The 14,139-nt window shown below is 35.3% G+C and overlaps 1 protein-coding gene across 1 annotated transcript in view; it reads right to left on the reverse strand.

Annotated features, from left to right (window-relative positions):
• The window catches only part of LOC136027001 (structural maintenance of chromosomes protein 5-like), a 116,528-nt gene that overhangs the window by 1,807 nt on the left and 100,582 nt on the right, over positions 1-14,139 (reverse strand). Inside the window, exons 18-19 of the mRNA XM_065703883.1 lie at positions 13,642-13,821; positions 3,201-3,296 (exon numbers count right to left, since the gene is read on the reverse strand). Coding sequence (XP_065559955.1) covers positions 3,201-3,296; positions 13,642-13,821 — 276 coding nt within the window. The remainder of the gene's footprint in view (positions 1-3,200; positions 3,297-13,641; positions 13,822-14,139) is intronic.

The raw sequence follows: 14,139 nt of genomic DNA on the forward strand, positions 1-14,139 counted from the left end.
TTAAAACCAAACGTAGAGGAAAATCAAACTGTATTTTTTGAACAAGTATGTCATTTACCGCGTTTTGATTATGAACTTCTACATTGAAACATTAACATATGTTGTTTAATCATTAAATGCAGGAATCCTTCAATAAAAGCTCTGATGAAAGTCAAATACTATTTGCTACACATGTAACTGGCACGTTTCGACCTTGAATTTCTATTTTGCATTATGAGTCATACATTTATAATCAGCAAGCTCAGAAGCTCTCGAATACCAAACATAGTTCTTGTCAAACACCAACTGTTAAATATGTACAACGTGTTTTGATTTAGGCTGGTCACGCTGTGCTGTTTATCGAAAGAGGCACAATATGTCTGGATGTACAAAGTTGGGCCCCTTCTTTGATTGGTATCAAGCATTCTTGCGAAATAAATGCTGAATGTGTTTTGACTAGAACTTGCTACATCAGGCTCATAGTTGCTATCAACAGCCTAATAAATCCTTAAATACCAAGGAATTAATAAATAAAAACTAATAGATTAACGAACGCAGAGCTACACCAACCTTATCTGCTAACCTTGACACTGGTATTTATTTAAGTTGAGGAGAAGGAGAACAGAACAGATGGGAGTATAAATTCGAGAAAAGCGCAAAAACAAAAATTATACGAAAGCTGCGATAAATAATTAAAACAACCGTAAAAACACCAAGATTTCAGGGGGCCACTATGCATGGGCATCTCCATTTACATGAAAATTTTACGCAATTTAGTACGGATTTACACAATTGTATGATTTAATTTGATGGAATATAAGAGAATACGTCAGCATTTAGAGGTCATTTGGCCTATGCATTATAAGAAGACAAATCATTTAATTAGACGAAATATAAGAGAACATATCAGCATTTAGATGTCATTTGGCCTATGCATTATAAGAAGACAAATCATTTAATTAGATGAAATATAGGTCCAGGTTCAATCGGGTTTAATTAAAAAAAAATGAAATAACTAAACTTAAAATACACTGCTCTGTGACAAAAGTCACGTTGAGACCCATAAAAATAAAAGATTCTTCACTAACACGCAGTACGGCTCCCACTTCACTCTTCGACACAACCACACGCCTCCTCATTATATATTTTTTTAATCTTAACCATAGGGTTCCTCCCTCCCTCCCTGGACGTACAACCACCTCACCTAAATAAACTAAAAAATCTAAATTTCATCAAATTTAATTCATCTTTCTTTTTTTATCTTTCACATATTGACTTTTAACTAAATGTTTATTTAAATTATTTTTGAAAGACCCGAGGGAGTTCCTACATCTCAGTTCATTTGGAAGCATGTTCCACACTTTTGTACATGCTACATCCGGGGAAAAATCTGAACGTACTGTAGGGGTTCGTCTCACTTGAAGATCAAAGGCAGAGCGCGTGTTTCGATTATGTTGTTCAGATATCAACCGAAACAGATTGTGGAAGGGAGATGGAAGTAAACCGGATAAAAATTTAAAAACAAAAACTGAGCATGACAGACGGTAAAGGGAACCAAGGGACAGATAGTCGTCTACATCTCCAATAATTTTCAATGCACGCTTGTGGATTGAGTCAAGTCTCTTTAGGTGTGATTTGAAAATAGGCCATTTTGGCCTATGTATTATAAGAAGACAAATCATTTAATTAGATGAAATATAAGAGAACATATCAGCATTTAGAGGCCATTTGGCCTATGCATTATAAGAAGACAAATCATTTAATTAGACGAAATATAAGAGAACATATCAGTATTTAGATGTCATTTGGCCTATGCATTATAAGAAGACAAATCATTTAATTAGATGAAATATAGGTCCAGGTTCAATCGGGTTTAATTAAAAAAAAAATGAAATAACTAAACTTAAAATACACTGCTCTGTGACAAAACTCACGTTGAGACCCATAAAAATAAAAGATTCTTCACTAACACGCAGTACGGCTCCCACTTCACTCTTCGACACAACCACACGCCTCCTCATTATATATTTTTTTAATCTTAACCATAGGGTTCCTCCCTCCCTCCCTGGACGTACAACCACCTCACCTAAATAAACTAAAAAATCTAAATTTCATCAAATTTAATTCATCTTTCTTTTTTTATCTTTCACATATTGACTTTTAACTAAATGTTTATTTAAATTATTTTTGAAAGACCCGAGGGAGTTCCTACATCTCAGTTCATTTGGAAGCATGTTCCACACTTTTGTACATGCTACATCCAGGGAAAAATCTGAATGTACTGTTGGGGTTCGTCTCACTTGAAGGTCAAAGGCAGAGCGCGTGTTTCGATTATGTTGTTCAGATATCAACCGAAACAGATTGTGGAAGGGAGATGGAAGTAAACCGGATAAAAATTTAAAAACAAAAACTGAGCATGACAGACGGTAAAGGGAACCAAGGGACAGATAGTCGTCTACATCTCCAATAATTTTCAATGCACGCTTGTGGATTGAGTCAAGTATCTTTAGGTGTGATTTGAAAATAGGCCATTTTGGCCTATGTATTATAAGAAGACAAATCATTTAATTAGATGAAATATAAGAGAACATATCAGCATTTAGAGGCCATTTGGCCTATGCATTATAAGAAGACAAATCATTTAATTAGATGAAATATAAGAGAACATATCAGCATTTAGAGGCCATTTGGCCTATGTATTATAAGAAGACACATTACATTCTAATTTTCTTTTTATAATCAAGTAGTAAAAGAAGTTCGCTATAGTTTCCGAGGTTGATGACCACTGAGGGACTCACAATTTGAAAGTCAAAGAGCCTGCCAAAGTGGATTTTGGATACAGAGCATAATATATAATTATGCATAATATATAATATATAATATAGATAAAATAGATTTATAATACAGAGCATAATATATAATGTCGTCTTGCAAAAATATTGAATAGTTTTTGTCATGTAAAAAAAAGTACAATGCCTGACTTTGAGGGTTGTTTATAATGACCGTTTATTGTATTTTCTCTACTCCATTCTTTGGCATAGCTTCCTTGTGGACAAACTCACTGAAAGTTAGCCTCACATTAAAAAATGATTAGTCAGGAGGATATTGTTTCTTCCATGACATAGACAATCTAAGAAATCCACTGACCAGCATCTACTTTTTATTCTCATGGGAAGAGCTTAGTGTTCATTAGCTTCAACTAATTAAATGAGATAACAAACCTTGGGTGTAAGCAGGAAATACTGAGCAGATCCTTCTTCACAAGAAGTATTTACAAGGAGCTCAAATACCTTCCTTTCATTGGCCTCGTCCATTCCCTAGGGGAAAAACGGATTTTAATGACAGTGAATGTTGTTCGTTATAAGATAAGGTATAGACGACGTAAAAACTTGAGATTCAGGGTAAGGAGACCACAAGGATTACTAAACAAGAGACTTCCAATAATTTTTTAACACTTCTTATAGAAGAAGAAAAAAACTAAAATAACAGTAGGAAGAAAAGATAAAATAGACATTTATTATTTATAAAATTAGAATATGGCTAACTATCTTGTGGGGTAACCTGGTCTCCAAACTGAAAAATCCGCAAGCATGGTTCTACACTACCGTATTGGCGTTCGAACTATCCCCCTGTTAACTAGAGGATATGTCTTGTTAACAATGTAGCCTACTAAGTGTTTTCTTAAACCTAAAGTTTTCAACGACCAATAAAATTAATTGTTATAAAAATAATAGATACCCATCACCGAAACCAGCAAGCGTTACAAAATCGAGCCCCAAAATATCCTCGCTTATTTTTTCAGTTAAATAGATTGATATATCTACAGATACAGCTTTCAATTGGTATAACTGTTAGCAATAAGCATACAGAGGCTTTACAAGTAACGAAGTTACCATAAAAGATAAAAGAACAGAAAATCGATTCTGATCACCCCATTCGAACGTTACGGGATAGGAAGCAATTCTTTAGTAGAGCAATTTACAAGGCTCAACTATATTAACATTTATATTTAGTCTTCTTTTATACGACGTAGGCATTTTTTTTATTCGACATATTTTTTCGACATTTTTCTTCTTTTATACGACGTAGGCATTTTTTTTATTCGACATATTTTTTCTAATATATTTTTATTAGACAGTGAAAGATAAAAAATAAGCACTGAATATTATGAAGTTCTAGATAAAGCTATCTTTATTAAAAATTCAACTTGCATTATGGAAACATTAAGGAGAAAAGTTTACAGCTCAAGACTTGGAATGAACCCTGCTATTCAATCCTTTTCAGCCTATGAACCGGAAAATATTTATGACCTGGAAGTAATTTTTTTTTTTTCAGTACAAATATTTTTTGTTTTAGCTGTAATACTTTTGTTTGTTTACTGATGACGGTCCCTGTATACGTGATCGAAATATTCAGAACTTTTGCATCTGTTTCACTGTCTAACAAAGGACTTATTCCCATTTACACTTTTATTTGTTCGTCTTTTTGCTGATATCCTCTAGATTTACCTATTTGATCTGGACATGGGTTGTACACACAGAACTGGCAATGTCACATATGTCACAGATTAAGAGACAGCAAGTCAATTCAAAATATTCATAAACAACGGAAATTTCCTTTTAAATCAGCCAAACTTTCTATTTTACAAAATAAAACGTAGTAAGGGTACGCCCTCGAATTAAATATTGCCAGAAAATAGACACTCTTCACTGCTGTCTTGGTCTCGGGCAACTTTGTGCTGCGATGAAGTTCTCGCAGTCTTTTTACGTAATAAGTGCTTTATTTAAACAAAAAGGTAGAAGAACACTTTACTCAAAGTATTCATTCAAATAGAAAGTATTCCCTCTTCATAGCCCAGAGCAACTTTTGGTTGCATACTCGGGAGTATTGACGTGTGACTAGTTGGTTTGTAAACGACCTTCATAACTTGTCTAGAAATTTGCTTACTTTGGAATAAAATTTAAAAATATTGGAAACAGAATAATAAGTTTCTTTGGAGTTCTAATACATGATTATATGAAATTATTTTGTTTATATAGCTTAGTTCAAACCGATATTCAACTAGGGTCAGATGTGATGATACCTTCTGAGTCAGTTGTTCATCTGGGTTTGGCAATTATCAATACTACGCGAACTACTCGAGCAATTATGGTAAAATACATAAAATAGAGAATCTGATCAGCTTCTGTTTCTTCGAAAAAGGATTTAGAAAAAATATGATATGCGCATATACAAGATATGCGATGCCTCATATTTTGTATATTTCACCATTCTGGAAATTATGACATATTAAAAATAAAGTAGCTATAAGGAGAGTATTCTTAAGGTATTCCAAGTTTTAATCCAGATTCCACTTTACCCAAGTAATTCATATGCAACTAGGAAATGTTCAGAGTCCGATCCTTCTGTTTCTTTACAAGAATTACAATTGAAACCTCGCATAAGGATTGAAGCCAGTGGCCATCCCTTGAAGGCTTTACCTACTTAGTGGAATATAGTGTTGCATTGATTATTCATGTATTTTAGTGTTGCGTCTCATTTATTCTTTTTCCTTCTTGTTTACTTTTCCGTCTTCTTCCTTACTTGTGACATATTTTTGAAATAGACTTGATTTATTTCAAGGTCCATCACTAGGGACTTGTACTGCATTTCAACTTCTGCCACCATCTGACATGAGTCTCGATCAAGCAATTTCTCCAATTCTTTGTCTTAAAACTTTTTCAGTAAGCCAGAACACTCACTACCATCAAATTCAAAATATTTACTTTGAAGCTTGGAAACCCGTCCCAGCATGTCGTATCAACGACAGAGCATTGTCACCATAAGTCTCAATTCCCAAATAAATCTCAACACTAAAAGTAAGTATTCTCAGCAGAATATCTTTATTTGGCACAAAACTAGACATTTTCAGAACAAAAAAAGAACTTGACTAAACTCTAGTAAGAAAAGAATCGGACTCTGAAAATTCGTTAAGAAAAATTTATTTTCGGACGAATGTAAAGCAAAGGTTAACACCACAAAAACCATAATTTTATACGGGGATATTATTATCTAGTTTATATCACATAGTTACTTCGTCTTAACAGGGGTTAACGATTTTACTTTCTTATTTGTTGTCAGAATAGAAGGAAAGTGAAGGAGGGCACAAGAAACCTCAGAATGGGACTCCTCCCCTGTCACAGCAATGTGAAGAATTGCGTAAGAAATGCGCATTTTTCGATAATTTAATGCTAACAAATTACTAGATATTATTACTTCCGTACAGAAGAACTTTACAAAACACATTAAGAATTTTTTATAAGCATTTTGTTACTTTTTAAGACTCGGACAAAATTTCAGTTAGGAGGGGGGGGGGGTTCAAACCTGGTAGCCCCAGACTCCTGGATATGACCTTGGTGTTGGATATTCAGAAAATCTTGTCTGGAACAAAGGGTACTCTCGTTCACTTTAGACAGAGTGGTCCTAAGTGCAAAAGTAGTTAGTTCACCTAAAAATTTTAATATGACAATGTTCACCTTCTAATAGTATCCCCTCGTCTAAATTAGTAGTTTATATGGTGGAAAAATGCAAAAAACAATATATAAATATATAATATATATATATATATATATATATATATATATATATATATATATATATATATATATATATATATATATATATATATATATATATATATATATATATGTATATATATGTATATATATATATATATATATATATATATATATATATATATATATATATATATATATATATATATATATATATATATATATATATGCAAAAGCACGAAGTTTGAGAGACATTTGAACAGCAATGTTGACCTAATTTGTTGTATTACAATTAAATTCTGGTGTCAACCTAGCAACAAACACCGGTATCAAATAAAACAAAGTACAAGTAATAAATACAAGTAAGAAAACAAAAAACACATTAAGCGTTAGTAAGTGTGAGGTAGTGACTCTTGCAGCGGAAATTTGGGAAGCATTTTTGACTGCTGTGATTTTTACATTAATTCTTTCTGCAGGAATTTCCATCCCCCGTATTCTACCATTTTGTTACCCCGCCCCCAAATTTCTTCAGACTCGTAAAAAAGTGACTAAATGTATACAAACAGGTTTTGGATGCGTTCTGTAGTATCCCCTTCCTCCCCCACCCCCCAAAAAACAACCCCTTAACAAAATCCTGGATGCGACTTTGCCTGTAAAACATCCATAATCTTGGACAATAAAATAATTTGACAAATAAAAGGAATTTTTTTCGGTCAGAAAGGCCTAAATCAAATAGAGTACTTCTCTTATTCCATAATTTTCGTTTAATCATAAGTATTTGGTGAACAAAAAACTGTTCAAGAAACTTTTCTCATGTCATAAAAATCATCAGCAACAAAATGATTGTTATCTTGTGAATCTATATTTTTAAGTGACTAACTATTTGTTGAAAAGAAAAGTTCGGCATGAATGTGTACGTACCTTGGCAGGTTAGGCCTCAGAGGCATGAACAGGGTTCTCAACCAAACTAAAAAAGATTCTTCTTTTTTTGAAGTCAAGACTATTTTCCAAGGATGTTTCAAGTCAGACAAGTGGGAAAGAGGTGTATGTAGAACATTAATGACAGTCTAAAGAACCCTAAGTGAGAGGTTTAGATCCTATTCATAAAAGTTCTGTTCACGAGTTCACAACAAGACAGTATTTTGGAAAGACGAGGTAAAAGTACGAATTGATAAATAGCGTTAAAAAAAAGAAGCCAAACTAACTAGCTAAAATCGACGAAGCCTTTCGTCCGCACAAATTCAAAAATTAACAAGTGGTTGATTTTCAAAAACAACTGCACCTTCATAGGAAAGATACATATTCTTAAGCTGTTTGGTGCTACGTTTTTTATGTTTTTATGTTTTCTGTGTTTTTGTTATTTAAGAATAACAATAATTTATGTATAACCCACTGCACAAAACAATGTGAGGATGGTGGAGAAAGAGAGAAAACAGAAATAAACATCAGAAAAGAAAACAACACATAAGCACAACAAAATCAACAAAACAAACGGATGAGAACAAAGGTACAATAAAGTCTACAAGGAAAAAGGTCAACAGAACAAACGGATGAGCCTGTGACTTGGGGTAAGCCGTCGATATTGCTTGTGGCGATAACTTATCATGAAGCTCCTGTAGTTTTGCAGTTATATCGGGAGCTTTATATTTTGGGACTATTCTCCTATTTCGATACGATAGACGTAGATAAAGCAGGTATTTACAGTATTTACAGTAACATCTACGTAGTTTACATAAGTCACTCTTTAACGGATGAGCCTGTGACATGGGGTAAGCCGTCGATATTGCTTGTGGAAATAACTTATCATGAAGCTCCTGTAGTTTTGCAGTTATATCGGGAGCTTTATATTTTGGGACTATTCTCCTATTTCGATACGATAGACGTAGATAAAGCAGGTATTTACAGTATTTACAGTAACATCTACGTAGTTTACATAAGTCACTCTTTAACGGATGAGCCTGTGACATGGGGTAAGCCGTCGATATTGCTTGTGGCGATAACTTATCATGAAGCTCCTGTAGTTTTGCAGTTATATCGGGAGCTTTATATTTTGGGACTATTCTCCTATTTCGATACGATAGACGTAGATAAAGCAGGTATTTACAGTATTTACAGTAACATCTACGTAGTTTACATAAGTCACTCTTTATCAGTAGAATGAAGGCTCCAGAAAGATAAAGTGCAGAGTCATCACAAAAAACTGAATACAAAGAAACCAGAGCCTTTTGATTATACTTAGACCTGTTTGACACAATCTTAGAGTATCCAAACCTAACTATTTTACAGGCTTTAGATATTACAGACTGGCGGAAGGACAAAATATTTTTACAAATTTTTAAGCCAAGCCACCGAAAATTTCAATAGATTGAATGGATGTATTTTTAATTTTTAGAGGAGTATTTGGCAAAGTACTGTTAAAACAAATATACTCGCATTTTTCAAGATTCGGATTTAGTCCAATATCAAGAAAACCTTTCTTAACCCTTTGAACTGTGCGGGACAGGGAAGATTTGAATCTACTGATAAGGAGAATATAATCTGCGTAAGCAATATATGACACGTCAGTAAACACCATAAAATACGTCCAAGAGATCTTGGCAATTATCCCAGCAATACACATCTTGATAATATAAGGTGAGAACACTCCACCTTGACGTACACCACAATGGACTGCAATATTTTCTTTCATGAGAGTCCCATTTAGTTTTAAACGCAAGTGTGCATGACTGTACCAATATCTCAGAACAAAGACAATAGAAATATTTACACTATTTACAGAAAGAGAATACAAAGCTTGACTGTGAACAATATTATCGAAAATCGAACGCCTTAGAAATATATAAGAAACAAAAATGAACTTTTCCCACTAAGACGGGTTTTTCTGGGATACTTTTTACAACAATGTTTGTTGACTGCTTAATATCGAACACTTTTCCCGAAGGTGGTCTGCCACACGCTACCCAAATTCGAAGCCAGAACTTCGCTTTATTTTTTATAGGTTTAAGCTCTGGGTAAATATTCCACACTGGTTGCCGAGTATTAATGCGACATCGATCAAGAGGCACTGCCACACCTTCCGCTTGCTTCAAACAAGAAACTATTTTCGAATAGTAAATATTCAAATCAAGTTTTTTATTCGGACAAGGTGTACTGAGCTGCAAAAGGTGGTAGGGCACAGCCACAGTAGACAAAAGGGAAGCAAGCGTAGTTAAATAAACTATCCAACTTGCCTTTTCCCAATTTGATTTTTCGAGCCTTTTTTTCTTCTTTGCGGCATTAGCATGAGGAACTGAAGGCAAAGAAAGTGTCAAAGAAATGGGAAGGTGGTCAATGTCGCAGTAATCTTCGTCAAAATGAACAACAGAAGAACCTAGACATGCACTTAATACATAATAATCAATATTTGATGTCGATCCGGTGTGAGGTGAATGGGGTTCGTCCGGAATGAGGCAGACTCTGTCTGCTGAACACGTGCCTCTGGATATGGGGTTTCTCCCCTAACTAAACACTCCGATCAGGATGGCCGCAATCTCATGTGGCAGGTGGAGCCCACCCCAGGAATCTCAGTGCCTAAGTTTGACCTAGCTCTAATCAGATTCCAGGCCTAGGGTCGGTTGGGGTAGCGACCCTCCACCTGAAAATTAAGTGCTACGAAAAGTGACAACATAGCCTCGGAAAGGGGTGCACCAAGAATGTGCAGTGGCCCCTGAGCTATTCAGTCTCATCGTAGATTTCATTATGACAAAAACCACTTCAAGTCTCAGCTTCAGGCTCAAATTCGGAGATCGTGCCATCACAGATACTGATTTTACCGATGACTTGGCCATTTTGGCGGACTCCATGGAGCAGCTGCTGGAAGCGCTCCTAATTCTACGAGAAGAGGCTGCCAAATTAGGGCTGCATATAAACTGGAACAAAACTAAAGTTATGGCCATAGACCCATCTTCAACAATTAACTCTCCAGTTAGCCTGGACAGCACCACTGGCATCGAGGTTGTTCAAGACTTCACCTACCTGGCCTCTATAACTTCTTCAAATGGCTCGCTTCTCCCCGAGATGTAAGCGAGAGTATCCAAAGCGTCTTCTGTCATGGGCACACTGAATTGTCACCTCTGGCGAAAACCGAACATTAGTCATACAACGAAACTGCGGATATTCAACGCTCTAGCCGGCACTGTGATGCTTTACGGAGCTGAGACATGGCAAGCATCAGCTGTAACCCTCAAGAAAATCGACGCATTTCATGCGAAGAGCCTGAGGAGGATCAAGGGCCTACGATGGTCCGACTTCGTCAGCAACGAGAAGCTTCTGCAGCTCACAAAACAGTCTCGGTTTTCGACTCAAGCAGCCGAGCGAACCTTACGATTGTTCGGGCACCTGCTTCGAATACCACCACATATACCCGCAAAGACGATCTACGACTTCGACCCTATCAAAGCCGGTCGGAAGCGACCTCACGGCCGACCAAAGAAACGTTGGTCCGATAGCCTGTCCGAGTTCTTGACGATGGCAAACATCAGACAGGACGAAGAGCAAATACTCACCATGGACCGAAGCGAATGGAGGAGGCAGCATCACTCTCTACGTCGAGCAGCATCCGGCAGAAGACTTTTCAAGTAAGTAAGGTGTGATGCCCGTACGTGTAACCTATATCATTTTTGACAACACGGTACGGGCTAGGGAAAATATCTAGAAACATTTCTGAACATGGGGAAATTGCATTTAAATCAATATTCATATCCCCCAAAACAACCCACCGTAGACCATTTGAACTAATGTCCTTAAGTAAATTCTGCAGCTGTGTGCAAGCTTTCGCATAAGCATTCAGGAATAACACTGTATTTTTGTTACACGGCAAATAACAGTTTACAAGCTCAGTATTGCCTAGCCAGACCGCTAAAAAATGTCTATCTGAAAAATACTGTACCGGGGATAAATGGGACAGTTTTTTATTTACTATGTACGCAAGACCACCGGAAGGGCGACCACGTGTACATTGAGCACTCACCACAAAATAAAAATGATCTTTGCATAGGAAATTAACGGAAGAAGAACATAGCAGATGCTCCTGCAAGCACAAAATGTCATTAATAGAAAGCAAATAGTCAATTGAGTCATCTTTATCCTTGGTGCCATTTATGTTATATGAAACATGGAAACGTCCTATTCATTCATTTAAGGTTTGGGGTTTTCTTTCTGCTGCTAACAATATCACGTAGAATAGGGCACCGTAGGCTATAAGAAACATTAGATCCATCACAGTTAGCACATTTGGGCTGCATTTGACACGGCGAATCACGTGCTGCCTCATGAGGACCAGCACATCGAGAGCATTTTGGAAAAGAACTTTCGCACACCGCCTGTAGGTGGTTGGGTGAACAGCACTTGATACAGCATCGTGGAATATCGTGAAAAACAGATACTTGAATTGCTGCATACTCAATCTGGATACCATCTTTCAAAGCATGGTCGAGTGACCTGGCATTCGTAAAACAGAGCTTTACAGAATTTGAGTTGCCAAAACGAGTAGCATCAGCGGCCGGGACACAGAACCCCAGGGCAGCGGTTTTATCAATGGACACAATCATCTTGTCACCAACAGGTTTAACCAAAACATCAACGGCATACTTAATTATCACTTCATCTTCGACTCCAGATTCGAAATTAGTCCGTATGAAATTTAGCACGGGCGAGTAAACCAGTTTCCTGTCACCCACCGATCGCATGTTATCACTGTCTGCATCAGACATAATTCGATAAAAATGCGTAACTCCAATTCTCGATACTCAAAGTATGATTGTAGTCCAAAAATAAGGTTAAATGACTTATCTTTTCGAGGGGTGAAAAATCCAAGTAAGTTGATTGTAGATTATCTGAGAAAATCCAAAGTAGACTTTTCACAGGATTTAAATAGGTAGACATAGTTTGAGTGGTCCACAAAATAGGCTAAAAAGTCCTTTGGCCAGAAGAAAATATCCAATTTCGTCTATAAACCCATTTCATCACAATCAAATCAGATAACAATCACAAACAAATCAAGCATTCAGGTAATAATTTTGTAGCTGTTGGATAAATTCAGTCTCTAATTAATTCATAATATGATCCTTTTTTCACCATTGGTAATATTTTGTGTTTTATGTTTTGTATCTTTTTATGTTTGTTTTTTATGTTTTTATATTTTCTATATTTTTATGTTTACGTAATTTATATTTTTATGTTTATGTACTTTATGTTTTTAGGTTTATGTTTTTTTATGTCTTTATGTTCATGTTTTTAGATTTTTTGCTGATTTTTGAACCAGGTTTCAATTTCTTTTTCTTTTCTTTTTTAGCATTTCTCTACTCCCAAAACTACAGAAGTGTATATAGAGGTCTATAAAAATTGAAAATTCTTTGAAATTCTTTGAAAACTGAATCTCCATTTTTTTTTTCTTTTTTTTTTAATACACATGTGGTTGTGTAAGTTTTCACTTGACCAATTCAAAAATCACGTTCACTGTCGTACTTAAAAGCAAATACAAAATGACTACAAAGAACAAGCTTTTTTCTATCATGGAAGAACAAATGAGATCTTTTCAAGATAGTTGAACTTCTGTCTTAGATGAACTTCCATGAAGCAATGAAGCTAAGGGTCTTCTAATTTAGGTTTTAAGTTTTAATTTAATTTTATTTTTATTGAAGAATATTTGATTATGAGCTATTCTTATAGTCTTCGCATCGGTATTTTCCATTTCGCCGAGGACGGCTATTATTTAAATAAGGCGAAACATTGGCTTACTTGCAATTGAAAAAAGTTTTAATTTATTAGGATTGTCTTGTTCTTCAGCAGCATGAAAAAACTGAAGCAGTAAATAACAAAGGTTTTTTTTTCAGCAGCATAAAAAAATTGAAGCAGTAAATAACAAAGATTTTTTTTATTTTCAGCAGCATGAAAAAACTGAAGCAGTAAATAGCAAAGGTTTTTTTTTATTTTCAGCAGCATGAAAAAAGTGAAGCAGTAAATAACAAAGGATTTTTTTTCTTTTTGCAGGAATGTGTTTCAATTTTGAAGACTGGCATACAATCAGGTAAAAAGCAGGCTGTTAGAAAATATAAAAACTAATGTATACCTGGTTGATTTCATCAACGCATCGAAAAGGTACAGTAGTTAATTCCTGCATTGCCATCATGTAAATGGCAGTTGCAACTGACTTTTCACCACCTGACTGACTTTGAAAGGAGAAGTCTCGAAGCTCTTCTGAATCTCTGTATTTCACACGAATTTTGAGACCATATTTGGAATAATCATGCTAAAACAAAATTTGTACAGTCAAATCAAAATAAGGTTATTTTAAGGATACAACGACTAAAATTGAAGATCCGATCAATGAGAACTAGAAAACTAACAAAAGAAAATCTAAGTGTTTCTATGAGAGAAAAAAACAAAACAACACACACACAACGTATAATAATAAACATAACCCATCTTAATAATTTTTTTTGCTATACATTGGGCTGTAAACAAAATACCACTATATCAATAGGGTACTGGGTGTGAAAATCAGAAGTAAAAATTTCGCATACAAACTATCATCGGATTTGGAATGAACCAAGCGTTACTAAAAGGA

This window comes from Artemia franciscana, chromosome 5 (genome assembly GCF_032884065.1).
Source record: "Artemia franciscana chromosome 5, ASM3288406v1, whole genome shotgun sequence".
In the NCBI taxonomy this organism is placed as follows: Eukaryota; Metazoa; Arthropoda; class Branchiopoda; order Anostraca; family Artemiidae; genus Artemia; species Artemia franciscana.